Source organism: Colobus angolensis, unplaced genomic scaffold, assembly GCF_000951035.1.
Source record: "Colobus angolensis palliatus isolate OR3802 unplaced genomic scaffold, Cang.pa_1.0 Scaffold121, whole genome shotgun sequence".
Taxonomy (NCBI): domain Eukaryota; kingdom Metazoa; phylum Chordata; class Mammalia; order Primates; family Cercopithecidae; genus Colobus; species Colobus angolensis.
Window position 1 is genome coordinate 8,208,471 of NW_012113253.1, and position 20,030 is coordinate 8,228,500.

At 45.7% G+C, this 20,030-nt stretch overlaps 1 protein-coding gene across 1 annotated transcript in view; it reads right to left on the reverse strand.

Moving 5' to 3' along the window:
• Positions 1–473: 473 nt before the first annotated feature.
• VPS13B (vacuolar protein sorting 13 homolog B (yeast)) overlaps positions 474–20,030 on the reverse strand; it is an 873,819-nt gene continuing 854,262 nt past the window's right edge. The window contains exons 57-62 of the mRNA XM_011931782.1: positions 18,366–18,542; positions 15,929–16,099; positions 9,464–9,640; positions 7,045–7,147; positions 6,236–6,485; positions 474–2,552 (exon numbers count right to left, since the gene is read on the reverse strand). Coding sequence (XP_011787172.1) covers positions 2,304–2,552; positions 6,236–6,485; positions 7,045–7,147; positions 9,464–9,640; positions 15,929–16,099; positions 18,366–18,542 — 1,127 coding nt within the window. The 3' untranslated portion in view covers positions 474–2,303. The remainder of the gene's footprint in view (positions 2,553–6,235; positions 6,486–7,044; positions 7,148–9,463; positions 9,641–15,928; positions 16,100–18,365; positions 18,543–20,030) is intronic.

Genomic DNA, 20,030 nt, shown 5'->3' on the forward strand with positions numbered 1-20,030 from the left:
GTTCTAGCACATCTTTAACTGTGATAGTTTGTCCGTTTCATTGCAGTTACTTGGTCTTGGGCCATGGATTAAAGTGTTCTTCATGAGCCTGTAAAACTACTGTACTGTGGGCTCTAAGAAGAGAGAGAATCCTAATAAAATCTATCCCTTGGCCATCACTGCCACTATTTGGTAGCTGTGCCACCACCAGATAGTTGAAATAGGTAATTCAAATGTAGGGTTTCTTACTCAATATTGCCTTATTAATAACAAGCTAACAGTATGTAATAGAATTTGGATATATATCTAATCCAGAAAAGGTTACTTAATTAGAATTGAGTAATGTCAAAAAAAAAAAAAAAAAAAAGAATTGAGTAATGTCTGCTAAATGACAAGCAAGGTATGGTACTTTTTCAGAGGTCTTTTTAGGACTTCGTGTTTATTGCGAGCAAAGTGATACTGGAGAACTTCAAAAAACGACGCTTATTCAAAGCTAATTTAATCAGTAACTTTATTATAACAAAATCTGTATATTAACCCATTTAAACTCGTGTAAAATTCAGTGATGTGAGCTGTATTAAACCCAGGTATTAGAGAAAATTTGCATTGTAAAACCTGGTAACAATAGACATGTATGGGTGGTCAGTAATTCAAGGATACCTTTTAAACAGTTTTATATAATTCATATCAATATGCAAAATTGCCATAAAAGATACAAGGATTAATACATATTTACATTTTTAGAAATACTCTTGAGGTTGACAGCTGTCACTTTTCTAAATGAGTTATTTACAGAACAAACTGAAAGAGCCATTTTTCATAGTCAGAATTGTTCATTAAATCTTGCTTTCCAGTAACAATTATATAGTGACTTCTTATGCCCAGCATGTGAGAGTTGAAGATTAGTGGGTGTTGGGCATGGTGGCTCACACCTGTAATCCCAACAGTTTGGGAGGCGGAGGTGGGAGGAATGCTTGAACTCAGGAGTATGAGACCAGCCTGGGCAACATAGCGAGATCTCATCTCTAGAAAAAATGTAAAAAATCAGGTATGGTGGTGTAGTCTCAGCCGCTTGGGAGGCTGGAGTGAGATCCCTTGAGCCCGGGCAGTGAGCTTAAGCTACAGTGAGCCATGACGGTTCCACTGTACTCTAGTCTGGGTGACAGAATGAGACCCTGTCTGTCTCCAAAACAAGTAAAACCTGTGGGCATTTAAAATTGCATTATCTTAGCATCTCAAAGTTGTAGGTAACAAGCTGTAGCCCCAAATTTAAATGTAATCAGCGAACATGTTCTAAGTTACTGGACTGTAAGATATTTACTGAACATTGAAGACATCTTGGTAACCCAAGATCTTGAGTCAAACCCATTCTTAGGTGCAAATTATTATTAGACACTGGGAATATCTTCATGCTTTATCAAGTCAATTCCACAGAATAAAGGAAATGGACTGGTATAATTATTAGCATTAATATTGGGGTTCTTGTGTGCTCTACGGCATACCAGGGAGTTCCCACTATGTATGTTTTGTTTATGGAACTAGAGAAACTCACCTGAGCACTTTGGGACTGGATTCAATATAGGACAAAGGATTTACTCAACGTTTGCTTAGTAAAACACAAACTGGAAAAACACTTTTTCTAAAATGTACCTGGACAGTAATCAGACTGTTTTGTAAATTTTGGTAAAATGCAGACTTCAGAGAAAATACACATAGCAGCTTTCAATCAAAGAACAGCATTGCAGTTAAGTGACAAATGTAATAAGCCGCAAAGTCCTAGGCATTTTAAAGAATCCTAGGCCTTTGCAGACCAAAGAGCATGAGGCAAACGTGGTGACTCGGCCCAAAAACATACGAAACTTCTTTTAAAAGTTTTAACTCTGGCTCTCCATTGTAAGGCCTGGCCACATTCTATGATGGAACAGGGAGTTAATAGATCCAAATTACAGTTGAAAATTTTGCAAGTGTCGTAGAGCAAAAAGAAATGCATCCTCTGTATGTGGTAAGGGACCTGCTAATCATTGTAAGTGGGAAAGGAACACGTTTTTGTCACTTTGAAGTATCTTTTAGAGGTAAGGATTTAAATAAGGAAACTGTTGGCCTTGTGCCCATATCAGATGTTAGAGCTGCCTAGGCTTTTTTTTAAAAAAAATGCAGCCCTGTATGGTGGCATGTGCTTGCAGTCCTAGCTACTTGTGGGTTGAGGTGGGAGGATTGCTTGAACCACAGAATTTGATGTCAGCATGGGCAATGTAGTGAGCTCCTGTCTCAAAGAAACCCAAAAACTAAATCACACAAGTAGGAATCAATACCTCAGAGGGGACTCAAGGAAACCCTTTCCTCAGGGCTTTATTTTTCACCATGGTAAATTTACTAAGGAAGACCTGAGCAAAATGCGGATCAACCAAGTAATGGTATGTTTTAACAGTGGAGGGGGGAGGTTCGGCAGCCACCACAGGGCATGGTATTTGCATGGAAGAACAGCTAGGGGCCAGGTGACAAGATGTCTTTGTGATGTAGTCCACAAGTCTGTTGTACTGTTGCTCTGACAGTCTCTCTCGGACTCCATCTACCTAGGATCCAAAAATAAAGATTAGTTGCCAGACCCTTATGAGAGTTCCAGAACAAAATTAGTTCTTTTGCCTTGATATATTTGTACACTATGCCTTTTAGGTCATCTATTAAAGCCATTAATCCAAAATGTTTCCTTTTTTCCTCTGAGATACGGCAATGATAACAATGCAATTTTAGCAGTGTAACAAAAGTTGTGCATGAGACTTAGGACAGCCTCCTTTGAATAAGCATTTGGTGTTGTGTAAAATTCCCATGTTTGAAGTTGACGATTTGATAACATTCTACTCACTAACCATTAAAACATCTGTCATTGCTCTGTAGCAACCAGCCCAAGAAAAAAGGAGAAAAATCTTTCCTCCACATAAATCTATTCAACATTAAACTCAGCACTGAAATAAAAGCTCTGTTTGCCTAGCTCCCCATACCTCTTCAGATAGAACATCTTAAAGTGGAGAACACCTCTTTCAAACCAGTGGCTTTGGACAGAGCATTAAAAAACCTTTTGAACTGTAACATTTTCTGCTTTTATAAATCCTAGGATTTAAAGCCAGAGAAAATAGAAAAACTGGGCAGCGGAAGGGGAAATTTTTATGGAAAAAAGAGGATGCAAACTACATTTATGGTTCATAAAAAGTCTGGCTCATCTTCAGTGGAACACAAATAGAACTGAGATATACTAGGTTCTTCACTGAGATTTTCTGAGAAAGCGCTCATCAGATCATTCAAAGGCAGCTGAAGCTGTAAATTCTTCCCACCCTGAAGTCCTTTAGCTATCTAGTGTGTAGATCAAGTGGAGTGGGAAGTTTGCAGTTGTAAGCCACTAATTTGTGAATCTCAGGTAGCCACCAAACTTTCTGTGGTTTTTGCCTACTGAACATTGGCAAGACTACTCTGGAAGAAATGGTAATGTAAAGACTTTCTAGTTCTGTGTGTTGTCCAGTAACAATGCTATCAAAGTGTCTTAACAGCTGGAGAAAGTCCGTGTGATGGCACAGAGATAGTAAAGGGGCTTGCTAGAGAAATAAGTAAGGAGTCCCTTAGAGTTTGGATCTTGTGTTTTTAAGCTTGGGAAAAAACGGTCCCCAAAGATTCACTAACAGATGAAAGCTCTGCACCACCAGGCAAAAGCCAGAGCTCTGATATCATTTGATGGGGCCAGAATTCAGCTGGAAAGCTTTGAATACACAAAAAGTTTTAATTGCTCCTCCTGAACAGCAGCACAGGAAAACCCGTGTTGTGAAAGGAACCCAGCCAAGGAATAAATTGACCTTCTGACTCATTTTGAGCCTCTCATAAGGGATTTCAATAATGTGCCAAGCATATTAAGCAATTATTACCCCTAAACTGGTTGCATTTAACCAAGAAAAGCAAATGCTGACTTAAAAAAAAAAAAATCTCAATCCTGCCATATTTAAATGTACTGCATGATGTCATCTACAAATTAATTCCTTCCAAAATTCAAAGGACCTGTGTTTCCTAGCATCTAAGGCAAAAGCTAAAAACCAGAAAGTCATTTATAGAAGATCTTAAAATACTGCTTTCAGTCTTCACTGGAAGTGTTCACAGCAGACAGGCTTCCTTATGTCTGTGGATTATGTTGGGATGCACTAAAAGACAGCTCAAGAAAGCTCCCTGACAAGACAGCACTGCTGGCTACCCTCCCCCACCCCCTCATGTTGAAAATACTCCGGATTATAGCAGTTGGGAGGGTTTAGTCTCAAAGATGCTCTGCAGCTTGAGTTTTCTTAGGGGTGAGTAGGAGAGGTTGGGGTTACAGACACAGGATTACGGCAGCAGTTATTCCTATTAAGTCATTAATAGGAATATTAATGAGAGAGAAAGTGGAATAAAGAAAGCAGAATGTGGAGGCTGAAGGCGCACTGGCCCATCCACCTTCCAGCCAGTGCCTGGCCTTGGCCGTGCAGGCACAGTGCTCCTGCTCTCAGTCATGTCTTCCCACCTCTGTTTTAGGCATTCCTTAATCCCAACCCTCTTTCAGCCCTGGACAGCAATGGAAAATCAGTGTTGAAAATGGTATCCAGAGCTTCAGTGCTGCTTCCTCATTCCACAGTCCCAATAATCTTGGCAACTTTTAGGAGTGGTGACTCCAGATACTATCTCAACCCCTAGGGAAACTGAGGTCTGTTTCCTTCCAGCCTATGATGATTCTCCACAATACCTGCCTCAAACAAAAATATGAGAGAAGGATCAACAGTTGAAGACAGTTCAACAGCAAAAGAATCTCCAGTCTCAATAGTTTAAGATCTGAAATATTTCCCAAGCAGCTAAGGAATAATGATGGTCACAGGGCCTTGGAGGTTTCTCATTAAGGACTAAAGACTTAATTGTAATGATATTACCCCTTGCCAAATCACTGCTGCTTTATTGTCAACTGATCAGAAGATTTTGGCAGATCTAATAAAGTCAGCCTGGACATCTGACCTCTGTTTATTCCCAGAAAGTCATCAACTTGAAGGAGCAATGTAGTCCTGGTGCCAAAGCCTAGCTTAAAGCCTGACTATGATCATGATCCAAGAAACTAGAGAAATCTTAGAGTTGTTGTGGTTGGCTGCTTTCCATCTTCTCAGATAATTTTACCCAAACAGTGGTGTGAGGGAGATACATGCCCCCATCGCAGGAAGAGAATCATGAAAGGAGGATCAAGCAGAACCTACTGGGGGCAGGTTTGCTGTCCTTTGCTGGGGCCACTCAGTGCCCAGGTTAGGACCTGCAGACTCCAGTTTGCCACTGATCCACCACCATCTTGCTGTGTGGGAAAAAGATGTCTGTTTCTTATGTAAATAATTAGGGTCTTATGGATCAGGCCATCATCCAAGGAGGAAGAGCACAGAGCAGCTTTCCAGTGGGTGCACCTGTTTACCCTAGGCTGGACTACAGGAAGCTGGGGTCTTTCTGGTTGGGGCTCAGCTCTGACTCCTGACACCCAGTATGCCTTGCCTGCGCATCTGTTCCACATTATGCAGGCCAGGAGCCAGCCATGGAGCTGCCCCAAGAGCCTTAAGTATCATCCCCGGGGGGGATTCTATGGTACTTACGGGGTGGGAAACCATCCTGTGGGAAAGAACACAGCCACAGAGTACAAAGCAGTGGATTTGAGAGAGAGAGAGCACCTCACAAAATGTTGACCCTTGAAGTCACCAGGTTTGGGGATAGGGGACGGAGTGGAGAGTCTTTTTTCATGATGCCCCTTGCTCCTGCAGTGGTCCTCTCCAGCACCCACAGACCTCCAGCACCCTGCGGCCAATTGGAGTCCTCAGGCAGCCAAGGACCTGACTTTAGGCTTTCAGACCAGGGGGCCTCCTTTGTGGAGCAGTTGCTGGGAATTGCTGCCCCAAACCTGGCCCTTCCTGTACCGACCCACTCATTTTGTAACTCCATTGTCCTGTCCATTGAGCACCCCAGCCCCATGACGGCCAAGCCAGATTAGCCTTGTTCAGCTGACATGGTGACTTAGCCCCAGACCTTGAGTCCTGCTGGCCGCCTGCTGGGCTCTCCTGTACAGGGCTCATGTGCATATCTGGATGGGGGCTTCCCAGTGCCCTTTTGCAGTGGCCCTCCGGCCTCCACACTCCCTCTCTGGGTAGCAGCTCTCCTTGGTCTCCAGCAGCCACTCCAACCTCCCTGGCAGCTAGTCTTGTTTGCCCTGTTTTCTGAAACATACCTCCACATCACAGGCCACTCTTGGCTGCTTCAGCTGCACTGTGAGTAGGTTGCTCTGCTTGCTGTCCTGTGCACAGTCGATTTCTGTGACGGGGAAAGCCTGCTGCTGTGTGTCCTCACTGACACTCACCACGAAGAGCACTTCTGATGTCAGCAGCAAGCACCCTTCATGCTCCTGGCCTGAGCCCCTCACCAAAACCACATCCAGGGCCATGTGGACTTCTGGTCTGCCCAGAGACTGAAGCATTTTCCTGTTTAAAAGGAGAAAAGTGAGGCCAGGGGCCAGCTTTGAAAAGATGGTCACTTACCAGCGCTCATTATTTACCAATGGGGCAACCTCCCCAAGGGCAAAGGGCCCTCACCAATCCAATTACTCATTTTAGCTTGAAATGTAATTGTCAATTCTCAAACACTGATTCTGGTTAACAGAACCTGCTTCCTCCTGGGAATAAAGATTTCCCTTCGTTTTACTTAGCTCCTTTTCTCCCCATTAGAAATAGCACCTCTAATTAGAGTGCTCATTCCACAGGGAATCTCAGGCCCTCTAGCAAGACTGGGCTTCTCTGCCAATGTATGACCTTTCTTAAGTGGTTAGGTGTGGAGCAGAGGAGTTGGGCAGCTAGCCCCAAACCTGGCAGTGGCAGCCTCTTCCTGTCCCTCTACAGTGCTCTTGTGCTGCCTGAGATGCCAGTGCCAACAATGGCTACTCCTGGGCTCCCTGGAAGTGTGGCCCATTAGCTTGAGAGCAAGCCAGGAGCTATTAACATACAGTATGGATGTAAAGTTGAGCAAGTATCTCAATAATTTTACCAGACATATTTGACATGGCTGTTTGGAGCCTGGTCAGCATGTAGATCACTTGGCTGATAGCGCTGTTTGGGAAGCTGAGAAAGTCCAGCTCCATGTAAAATACCTGTGGTAAGAGAAGCAAGGGAGTTTTACTACTTGTTTTCTGGAAAACAGTTTCATGCTGCAATGATGTCATCTGCTCAGAGCCATCCAGAAAATGTTACAGATCCAAAGTGATGTCACATCTTTGGAAGCAAGTGTATAGATCATCTTTAAACATTACAATGCTCTTAACCTTGGTGATCTTGCATTAGAAAATTAAAATATGAATGTGTTACACAGTCCAAGCATAGACCAGCAATTAGAAGAAGCAACAACACTGAAAGTAGCTGGTCATGAACAATAGTTTAGACATCATTTGTAATTGATACGTTAAAAAAGTCTAGCTAGGTCTGGTATGGTGGCTCATGCGTGTAATCCCAGAACTCTGGGAGATCAAATCAAGGTGGGAGGATTGCTTGAGTCAAGGAGTTAGAGACCAGCCTGGGAAACAAAGTGAGACCCCCATCTCTACAAAAAATAAATAGTGGTGCGTGCCTGTAGTCCTAGTTACCTAGTTACTCAGTCCTAGCTGAGGTGGGAGGATCACTTGAGCCCAGGAGTTGGAGGCTGCAGTGAGCTATGATTGTGTCACTAAATGCCAGCCTGGGTGACAGCAAACCCTGTGTCTAAAAAAAAAAAGTCTAGATTGTTAGCTTCCTTAATACTTTATCTGTGCTAAGGCTAGTCAAAAAATAAAAAACACACAGATACATACAAAGGCACACCCTTTGCCTAGATACACTATTTAAATGCTAAGTGACTTAATCCAGCTGTTAAACACGAATCCATGTACATTTATGAGTGCGCTTGGGGCCTCTGGTTTATGACATGCTCTCACTGGTGCCAGCACCAAATGAGGGCACCCAGCAGCAGCCACATAGGCCTTTACAGAGACTCTCCAGAACCAAAGATGGTACAGCATGTGTGCTTTCTGAGGGCTTGTAAATGTTTATAAACGATGCAGTCATTAGACCAAGAGTTAGTGGTTTGTAAAACCTTCAGTTCGGTAATAAAAGTTTTACAAGAGTGATGGAAACCAAAAAGGCCATGTGAAGCTCTGCTGTAAGATCTTCTTACATAAGGGAGCATTCTTCAGCCCTGGGAAACACAGTGAGGGACAATGGCATTTTCAAAACCAAAAGAATTTATGAAGTATGACTTGACTTTACCTCACTGGAGTCCGTATCATAAGGGAGTTTAACTTTCCCCACTTACAGGTTATAGCACATCTTACTGTCAGTTTCCCTGTGAGTGAAAATGTCATTCACAGAAGGAGAGGGAAATGAGGGGGGTGAGGAGGGGAAAGCGAAGAGGAACACATGCTGGCGTCTGTGTGGTCTCTTAAAGGATGCTTTCCGGATGGCTGCCTGAAGTGTGGGCACTCATTCATCTCCACTCCCTTCCTTTCAGACGCTGTTTTTATGCCCTGATCTGGCTGCCTCTTGTCAGGCCTGCTGAGGAGCAGGATGCCTCCCTTGAAACACATCCCGTGGGCTTTATGGCCAGATGTGGATGCAGACAGTGTGCTTACATGTCTGACAAACGGGAGGGTGCTTCTGTGGTTTGTGATACTAGCTAGACAGCCTGCTTCATGACCAAAATGATGACACCAATTTTAGGTAAAATGGTAACGGTTCCAGCCACAGGTTTATAGAAAGTCACTTTAATGTGCTCTGCCACGAATGCAGAAAATAAGCCTGGGAGGAGGTGCTTCCTTTCACAGGCACCCATTACTCGTGTGCACACTGCTGCACGGGGAGAGGCCCTGGCACGCCCATCCAAATGCAGGGAGTGCCATGCGCCCATGCACTCCACAGCTGTCTGCTTGCGAAAGGGATTTTAGTTGCAGACCCTTTGTTTCTGCCCCGGCCTGGCTGCGAGGAGCAGGATGGTGTCTGTGGGTGAGAACGCCACCCCAAACCCAAAGATTCATGTGCACATACACACTCTGTCTCATTCTCTACTGCTTCTTAAAGTTATCTTCCCACAACCTATCACTACTTCCACATTTCTCATAGGAAAAAGTGTTAATTCTTTTCTCTGTGGTAGTCTCCATTCTGCCCTCAACCTCTAAACTGGTCTATCAAGTGTACTGTAAAAAGATTCTGTGACATACAGACTGAAACTAGTAACTGGTTTCCTGATTCTACGGTTTTATTATTAGTAGTAAAATTCTACTCTGTGTAAATAAGCATAGAGAGGTAAGAAAGATAGCCACTATTTATTTATCTTTTACTCCTCTACCACGCGAAAGGTTACACTATCTTAGGGAACCCTTGGTATAATCATGCAAATCACTGACGTCTGGGTTGGCCTGATGGGTTTCCCACCAACTTACCGTAACCAGTCTGTGACACCAGCTCAGCAGCTCCTCCGATGGGCTTTGTGAACACCCCCATGATTCCTTTCCCCACACCTGAGATGACACCCTTGGCCTTGTGTCCTGCTGAAGCATGTGCCTCAGATGTTTTCTGGAAGTTCTGCATCGGCTGATCGACTATACCAGCGATTGCACCTGGAATAACAAAAGCCCTCAGTAAGGACAGAGGCTTAAAATTTTTGGAAAAGGAAAGGCTCCATCTGGAACACAGTTTTATCTGGATTGAAAATGAGTCCCCACCCTCGTTATAAAGGTCTTTACTACCCATTTATTTACCAGTTATCTAAGTACACCAAGGGCAGTAGACATTTATTATTGTCATCAAAGCACAATATTCAGACGGAGTTTGGTCCACACAGTCAGGATCTGTGAAGTTTAGTTCAGAATTTAACAAACCTGTCAGGCTATTCAGTGTCATCCATACATCTTTCCTCTGAAGTCAGGCAACACAGTTTACAGAGAGGAGCTAACAATTCCTCAGGAGCAGGGAAGGACTGTTCAGCCCAATACATTTGCACCGATTCAGGAGGATGAAAAACTGGACGGGGTTAAGCCCCTTTCTAACTCCCCACTTTTAATAATAATCATAACAATCATAATTTAGTAGTATTAATACTTAAGAGTAATTATTGATACAGTAATTATTATTTTGATTATAGGTAATCTATCTGGAATGCTTACTAGGTCTGGGGACTGTGCTAAGAGCTTTATTTGTATGAGATCATTTGATCCTCATATTCCCAGGAGTCAGACATTGTTTTTATCCGAATGTGGACACTGAGGCACAGAGGTTAAGGAGTTTTTCCCAAGGTCACACAGCTGTTAAGTGTACAGAGAGTGTGAGTCACAGCATAGCTCTTAACCACCAAGAGATTCGCTTATCCCATTTATAAAACAGGCTCTTCCTCTTTGCCAATCTTGGAAAACCTTTCTCTCTCACTTGAATTGAGGTTTGGCCACTTACTCCTCACTTAGAATAGTGACCAAAACCCCTCGGGGCTCTGCTCCCACAGCTGTAGCACAGGGCATCCATCTCCTGCACTGAGCCTGAGGCAGTTAAGATGAAAGGAGCCCCTCAGGCAGTCCTGTGGATACGGCCCCTTTGCTACTCCTGCTTTGAGAGGCCAACAATGAGAGCTAGAAAAGCCTCACCATTCTGATATTTTTTAATGATGGAGTGGAGGGCTCCCTAACTCAGAAAGAAGGGAAAATTTCTTTACAATTCTTGACAGAATTCTCTGTTTTCAACTCAAAACTGCTAGGATTGATGAAAATGGTCTGATCCCTGGTAGAAATTTTAGTGCACATCACGTCAATTGTAAAGGGAATGTTTTTCATGGACTCCTTTCCTCTAGGTTTTGACAGAGACATTTAAGTTGATGCATTGACAGATTCAGAATGACCTGATGCAACAGGCCTGTTTCCCAGCCTAGAGTCATGCTGCCAAACCTTATACAGAAATGGCAAGAGTGAGCAGAGGAAGCTGCTCCCGGCAGGCCCAGGCCACCCCAGCTATCCAGAGTGAGGGTCACTCTTTCAGCATCACAGCTAGCCAGGCCTGGCGCTCGGCTGGGAGCGCCCCTCATTTGCCATTGACGCTCCACTCCATTTGGAAGATCAGATGTCAGAGTGGCCACACTGAGGGACAGGGAGGAACCCTGGGTCTGGTCTTCCAGTCACCTCAGCAGATTATCAAAGTGAACAGCATCAAATCAAAGAGTGGAGCCTGGGGCCAGCCGCAGTCACCCGCACAGGGTGCTGACAGCCAGCTGCTCCATCGCACGCAGGTATCAAGTGAAGCTCCCTCTGTTCTGCTCCTCCGTTTTCTCCGGCCACAGTGAAGGCTCCAGTTACTGTGGCTTTGACAGATAAGACGATTTGGGCAGCCCCCCAAAAGTGGAAAGCCTGAGTCCCATGACAAGGTGTTAGATTCTGAGAGTCAGAGAGGGAGCTGTGGAACCACCTGCCCCAGGCTCAGCAGCAGACCTTTGAGGGGGAAATCTGGCCTGTCACACCAACTCCTCACCAGCCACCAGGTGCCTTATCTACCTCTGTGCTCACAAGCTGGAGAACAGAGAGGCTAAGAGACCAGCAGCCATTTCATGGTCCCTGCAGCCCTGCTTTGAGAGAGGCAGCCTCTCTCAGAGCCTGGAATGGCTCTCCTCTGAAGTATATCCTCTGAAGTAAATCCCACAACTGGTAAATTATGGACTGTCATAGACTCAAACTCTGCTTGAAGGCTTTCAGGAGTGGAAACTGATCCCAAGACTTGTCTGCTGGCGTTAGGCCCACAGGGTGGGCGGCCACATGGAGATGGCTGTGATCTGATGAAGCCAGTGAAGAGAGAAGAGCGTGCCTGGGAGGGGTTTCCAGGACTGAGTGAGTGCTGCATCCCACAGGACACAGAAGCTATTGCCTGTTGCGCCTTGGAAGGTGGAGGGAGGAGGAAGGCCTTCATGGTGGAGCAGGAAACCACCACGCCTTCCCTCACCCTTTCTGTGACTTGCTTCTAAGCCTTGGGCAGAAACTACTTGGTCACTGAGCTATGGAAGTTCCTTGTGATGCGTCCATTTTGATGCTGCCTTTACCATGCGGTGTAATTTTGTTTCTGGCATTTTTTTGTCACACTATCAGAAGGACAGGCATAAGATGGTATACCACGCCACAGCTCGTCATTCCAGAAAGAAACGAGATGCATAGAGTATACTGCGCATTCCAGCTCAGTGCTTCTTTTTTGACCAGAACAGATGAGCAAACCAACAAGGAAGCACTTTGCCTGTCATTCCTAAATTCCGCACTGACTATAATACACACCAGTCAGTAAATGGCAGATGATGGTCTTAAGGGCTGTCTCTTGGGATATGCAACTCTTGAGTCACTCCCTCGGAGGGGACTTTTCTGATTCACCTGGCGGAGGCCTGTTTTGTTGGGATTCCAGATGGCATAGCCAAGAGTGCCTATGAAGAGAGAGGAGGTGGTCTCTGGGGAATCCAGCAGTGTGTCACAAACCAGGAAGCATCCCAAAAGAAGTAGGAGTCAGAGGAGCAATTCTTGACATCCTGACTTTGGTGTTCATGAGAAGGCATCAGGTCTGGGAGGAAACGCAGAATGCAGTTGTGATGCGGAGCTGCATATCCTTTCTCAGTGCAGGCTCCAGAGTGTAGTAGAAAGTGTGGGTGTTGGGGAACAGATCTGGTAAATGTGGGCAAGGCTGATGCCAATACTGCAGGCTAAACAGAGTTTTTCCAAAAGTCGTTGCTTTTGGAAAACTGTCATGGAGCTCATCCAAAAGCCTCGGCGGCATCTCTCAGCCAGCAGACACTTTTCCCTGCTGACCTGGGGCAGTGCGGCTGGGCATAAATTAAAGACTTGCTTTAATTTTCAAGGGCCTCATAATGCTCCATAGGGTTCCCATGAGGGTGAAGCAGAGTCAAGAAGGCCTCCTGAACCCATAAATATTTGGGGGAGATGTGTTTTTCCTACACTGGAACTTGAAATTGTTCAATCTCCCCACATCCTGATGGTTTCCAGGCCTGGAGCTCCACAGGAGTAGGCGACATGGTGGAAAGGCCCGGGCCCCTGTCCCTGCTGGAGGTTTGACCTGGCTAAGTCACTTTACCTCATCCAAAGTTGTGAAGCTGTGAAGGGTTATGAAGTTGTGAAGGGTTGTGAAGATCAAATAAGATGACACCTTTGAAAATGCTTTGCCAACTCTAAACTTTTCCTTTAATATATTTTTATGAACTGGGTCCTTGACGTTTCTGTCTTTTTGAAGAAACTGAGCAACTAGAATATTTCACTGGCATGGGTTTAAAACTATTATTATTACTGTCATTATTTTGAGACAAGGTCTCACTCTGTCCACCAGACTGGTGCAATCTCAGCTCACTCCAGCCTTGACCTGGGCTCAAGCAATCCACCTCAGCCTCCTGAGTAGCTGGGCCCAAAGGCATATGCCACCATGCCTGGCTAATTTTTATATTTCATTTTATTTTTGTAGAGATGGGGTTTTGCCACATTGCCCAGGCTGATCTCGAACTCCTGAGCTCAAGCAAGCCACTTGCTTTGGCTTCCCAAAGTGCTGGGATTACAAGTGTGAGCCATGTGCCCGGCCTGGGTTTCAAATTATTATGTGATAATGGCTGTAACTTCAATTAGGCACTGCATTGTATATGGCAATTTCAAACACCATTTCTGGGGAAGAATTAAACGGTGGCCAATCTATAACTTTCCAAAGTGAGGAGATTCAGTTTGTTGTACTCCCCTCTTTCTTCTTCTTGCCACACACTTGGTAGTTCTAAGACCAGACATTTTGAGATAACAATTACATGAAACAAAGGCTCTTGAAGCCTTACAGGAAAGGAAGCTGGTTTGAGCCAAGCTTGAGATGCCCACTGTGAACTCTGCAGAGTCCAGACATGGACACACTGTTCAGGGTGTGGGCTGGGCTGGGAATGGGGCCGGCCAGTGTTGGTAGGTGCAGCCAGCATCTACAGAGGAGGTTTATGTTACCCCAATAATTAATAATCTTCTGGAAATTACCAGATATGCACAAAGACCCCATGAGCCCACTGCAGTTTCCAAAAATGAATTCCCTGACATGGATAAAGATATGCAAGACACAATGACTACAGCAAAGATAAGAGCGTTATGACTTACCCTGTCAACAGGACCCACGCCCAGAAAGATGACCTCATCAGGACAGATTCTTGACTCCTCACACAACTGATTTTTCCCATCAGGTACAATCTTACACACTGAAAACGGAGCATTGGCTGGGGCTTCTCTGAGTGGGAAGAGACTGGAACCCTTGGGCTGGAAGGGAGTCGGGTTTGGGGTGGAGACAGCCACACACCAGCCAGCCCAGGGGTGGGTGGGTCGGTCTCTCTCTCTCTCAGAGGGGCTGGGCTGGAGACAGGGAAGCTCTCAACCCCAGAGTAGTGGTACTTAAGCCTCCAATTAATAGCATCAGCAGGTCCAGAGTTGCAAAACAATGACCTTGAGATCCTCAATATAACCTCATTGTCACTTCTTCTGGTTACAGCCACTTAATCCATTAGATTAAGCGAAAATATTCCTGCCACTGCTCAGATGTTTCTTTTTGCGGAGACACTCTGGGAAACCAGGCAACTCTTATAGTTCATTTGCTACCATACTATGATAATGATAGGTGCTGTTTACCAAACATGAGCATGGTGGCTGCCATATAACTACCCACTGTTACTTCTAACAATGGTATCACCAGGCCCAATATACAAAAGAAAAACTCAGGTTCAGAAAAGAACTTCTCTGAGGTCACAAAGAAAGGACTTTGACACCCTAGCCCGAGGTCTGGGGCTTCTGAGGGCAGGGTCCCCTGCCACACTGCCTTCCCCAAAGGAGTCACCATCACCTTTGGGTTACTGAGTTAAGCAAGAAGGTTGCTCCTTTACCCAGCTTGTTTATCACAGGTCACCAGCTTCCCAGTTTCCACATATGACGTGCCCCACACCACTGAATGTTTTTACCTATATAATTTCTAGCAACTTAACCTGAACTTGTACCATTTTACCACTTCCTCCCAGAGCCTCAGCTGGCTGCAGTTGCCAATCGAGGAGTTCCGTAGAGAACTGAAGATCAGAGAGAGGGCAAGTCCTTTCAAACTCATCTTTTCTACCCTTTGCTCTGCACTGCTTTGGGTGACTTTGATCTCTGGGAGGCGCACACTCCCTCAGATGCAGGACAGGCACATTGCCAAACAATACAGTTTTAAATTCCTTTGCAAACAAATAAACAAAAAATCCTTGAAAATCTTGCCCTGCAAGCTTTTAGCTCTGAAGCTTCCTTTTTATAGATTTTTTTAAAGCAGCTTATTTTCAAACATTTGTAATATTTTGAAATATGCATAGCAATCTTCACCTCTATACCATCTGGCTGCTCTACAAACAATAATTGCTCTGAGTCAGGCTGATCTCAAAAAAGTAAAAGGACAAAGTGGGCTCCTCACTGAAGTTTACATGACATTTGCATGTTGCTCTAGTGCTTCTCAAACAAAAGAAGCGGCTCAGCATGTGTGGGAGTGAGGGAGCCAGTGCTTCGGAAGGGTTGCCTATCATATTCTTCAGAAAGCAAACAGCTGGATGCTGCTGTCCTCGTGCAGAGACCACTATGCTTAGAGCGGGTCCTATCAAATTAGGATTTCTTTTAAGAACTTTAGTGAGGCCCAAGATACATTTCATACACAAAGAAAACACAGGTGCTGCATGTGTGGCTGTGCAGGTGAGCCCTCAGCGGGACGCACTGCAGAACTCAGAGCAAGTGCCTTAGCTTCTCTGAGCATTTCCCGGTCATCCCCAGGCAGAAGGCGAGGTTGCCCAGTCCTGGGAGACCCTGCACCTCAGTCTGCTGGATTGCAGACAGGTGGGAGGCCCCGCAGCCCCTTACCAAGCAGGCTGATGCCCAGCCGGGACAGGCCCTGTCGAAGCCCCTCGCCCAGGCTCTCGGGGAGCTGCCGCCGCCACTCCTCCTGCCGGTTGTAGTGCTCCTCATCCAGTGAGAGCCGGTCCATGTTCCGGGCCAGGCTTGTGGCCAGGTTGGTGATGGATGTGAGGGTACCTGAGGGAACAAGAGCATGGGGTTAGCTTCCTCGTCACATACATGAGGGACCCCAAGGCAGTAGTTTCAGAGGCAGCGGGCGCACTTGTGGGCCCTCCTGGACATGCCCAGGGCAAGTGATGGTGGCTTCCTCTCAGGGAATTTGAAGAAACAGTCTTAAGAAAAGAGGTAAACAATTGGGGCGGTGGCTCACGCCTGTAATCCCAGCACTGTGAGAGGCCAAGACAGGAGGATTGCTTGAGCCTAGCAGTTCGAGACCAGCCTGGGCAACATGGCAAAACCCTGTCTCTATGAAAAGTTAAAAAATTAGCTGAGTGTGGTGGTGCACACCTGTAGTCTCAGCTACTCAGGAGGCTGAGGTGGGAGGATTGCCTGAGCCTAGGACGTCAAGGCTGCAGTGAGCTGCAATTGCACCACTGCACTCCAGCCTGGGTGGCAGAGTGAGATCTTGTCTCAAATAAGACACAATAAAATTAAAAAGAAGATGAGGTAAAGGGGAGCACTTGCCCATAGGGGTGATGACACTCTTCAAAGGGTAAGAATCACAGGTGCCAGAGAGCAGCCTAGAGTTTCACATGAAACTATCCTTGACTATAATTGAATTTGTCAAGGTTTGGTTAAAACAGTATTGATGCCTTCATTGAGGCCCAATTTTGAAGGTTAAAATCTGCCTGCTCTGATTTTAAAGGGTAAAGTTACGTTGCTAAGTTTTAGAAAGATGATAAAGAAATATCTCAACTTTAGGAATAAATTTTATTCCCTCCCTATAACTTCTGTAATAACAAAGGGGGAAATACTAAACCTTATCATTTGCCATTCTGAGTATGTAATTATTGTGCCATGGAGAATACATGCAATTTTGATATTCAGGATATTAACTGAAAAAACAGTGAGGGGAATAAAGGGAGTAAATCATGTGAGAGCCGTGAATCTGTCTGGTTTTCCTAAGAAAGGCTGTTTTAGCATTTGGTCACAACAGCCACAATTCCTCTAGCAGGTCTGCACACATCTCAGTGAGCAAAACTGAGCAACTTTCACGTACAGATCCGGACGCTAACAAACTAGCTCATCTGTTATTGCAGGTCCAGTTTCAGGAAGAAATGCTCAATGTCATTTTTGCAGCTGCATCTTTACCAGTAATCTGAAAAAGAAAAATACCTGCGTGCGTGCACACACATAGGGATGCCAACAAACCAAACAGATTTTGCTAAGAGAAGAGAACAAGTGTAAAAAACATTCAGTGAGTCAGTAGGCTGAAAATACCGCTGAGGTTCAATTTAGCAGGTGTTGGTTGTCTTATTTTAACATAAAAACAACAGAACCACAGAGATTCCAGTGTCAAGAGTGAGCAGTCTGCCAGTGACTCCTGGGGTGGATTTCTGCAGCTCAGCCCCCAGGCCTCCCAGATGATTGGAGGCCTGGGGGAGTGTCCTTTTCATTGTCCGTGGAATTTGTTTTTATGACTCTGGCTGTTCTCTTGCCAGCCCTCCCACCCATAGTCCCTCACCCCCTCTATGGATCACGGATTCTCCTATTTCATGATCAAATCTTCTTTTGTGCCTTTCAGAGACTTCCACAACCTGTCCTATGGCCTATGGTCAGATGCCTTTTACGGGAAGAAGCCCTTTGCCCTGTTTTTCCTTGCCTCCCACTGAGAAGAAAAGGGGACTCAGATGGCCCTTGTTAGTTCCCAAGTCTCTGCCAAGCTGACCAAAATAACATCAAGCAAATAAACACACAGATAAAACTAAAACACTGTCCTTGTTGGAAGCACTTTGGCCTCCGTGCCCGATGACCTGTCTGGGCCGCAAGATGGCACTGTTTACGTGGCGTGCTAGAGAAAAGTTGGCTGTTACCCCGAAATCTGCTTCCATGTCAGAATGTGTCCATATCCTTCAGAAAGTTATGACAACTGTATCTACATTTAAAAAAATATGGAGGCAACACAGTGTAGGGTTTCTGATGTTTAGCAGAAATCCTGAACACCTTTAATATTTCTGTGTTTATCACATGGAATAACAGTTGAGCCAATCCTTGTTTTCCCAATGGGAGGCTTAAAATTCTGAAGTTTCTGAAACATTTTCACACACCACAGGCAAGTACTGATCTGTTCAAAACATAAGACATTATATATGAGCTTTGTTACAAATCCAAACTCTCACTGCAAGCTAACAGGCCAAAGCTAGAGGCAATCTGAATGCACATTCTTAAAAAAAAAAAACAGGGAAGGAGTAAAGGCATTACTGCAAGGAACGGAAACCGCTACCTTTGGAGATGTGCTTTACAAACGATGTGGTCCCTCTGGAGACGCCACTCACGAAGGCTCCGGGGCCCCGGGTCAGCCCCTCGTACGGAAGCCTGAAGAAGTCGGCGACGCCGTTCCCGATGCTTCTCACCAGGCTTGCAGGGCTGCCAAGAATCTCCAGAGACCCAACTACCCAGCCTGCAATGGACCAGAGGGAAGGGGTGATTGAAACCTCAAATGCAGAACTTTCAACATTTGTGAAACAGTGACCCATTTCCCCTGCAATTCATTTTTTCTCACTAGAATTGGGAAAGTAATCCATTTCTTTGGAAGAAAATAAGGGAAATAAGTCATTCCCTGTGAATTCATAAATGGCAAGCTTTCATACTTTATAAATCCAAGTGATCCCCTGATGGCCCCACAAATGGCTTTAATATAACTGCCTTGCCCGAGCCTCCCATATTCCTGCTAACAGGGGTCCATGTGCTGGGGATGCACTCTGCCACCACCTGAGGAAGGGCTCCTTCTTGGGCTGCAGGTGTTTGCAGGCGGGAGGTTCTCTCTAAAGCCTCCCCGGGACAGAGGAGGCACCAGGATAGGAGGAGATGCCTGGTCGGGGGTGGCCAGATGCTCAATGGTGTGTTGCAAAGGGGATGCAAACTTCTGACAAGAATGGAGGGGTTGTTTTTCATCTTTCCCAATCCTACTGAGTTGAGTGCTTCCCTTTGGAGCAGAGCTAGAGCCAGACAAATGTCTTGGACCCTTCAATCCCAGCTCCGGTTATGTAAACCCTGGCAACAAGGACTGTGCTTTTTTTTTCTTTTTTTTTTTTTTTTGAGATCGAGTCTCACTCTTTCGCCCAGGCTGGAGTGCAGTGGTGTGGTCTCGGCTCACTGCAACCTCTGACTCCTGGGTTCAAGCGATTCTCCTGCCTCAGCCTCCCAAGTAGCTGGGATTACAGGCACACGCCACCACGCCTGGCTTTATTTATTTATTTATTTTTGTATTTTTAGTAGAGATGGGGATTCACCATGTAGGCCAGGCTGGTCTTGAACTCTGTGACAGGGACATTCTGATGAGGTTAGTGAGAGGAGAGTGTTCACCTGTGCATGTCCCAGGAGGGCAGCTTTGGATCTGCTTTCCTCCTGAAGCTTGGGCTGGCCTGCCACGCAGCCGCTGCTGCCCCATGGGAACGTGGCTGTGTGTGGAGTCCCACAGGCACTGCCCTTACCTTGGCTCCCTGGGGTGGGGATTTGGGGATGTAGGCCCCAAAAATTGGAGGGGCAAGTGAGGGCCAGGAGAGGAGGAGTCTGAAAAGACAGCTTTCTCTGGGAAGTCACCAACCTCCCCAGCCTGGTGCTCAGAGCCTGGCAGTGGGAAGGCTGTGGGGACAGGACTGGGTAGGAGCCACCCCTCCTTCACCAGCAGGCTCTGAAGAGGAGGGCAGTCCTGTGCCAGAGATCCTCAGCTCCGTGATCTGAGGGGATCGGGAAGGTGAGGGTACAACAGCCAAGGTCCCGAAGAATCCCATGCCCAGCCCATGAAGAGAGGGACGTTCTTAAATTTTGAGCCCTCCTCCCTTCTCTGGAACGTTCGGATAACACTAGGGCTTAGGGCAAAGGAGGGAATAATTTCTGGAAGATAAAGATTACAAATGAGAGGCCCTATGGATGCCAGGGATTCAAC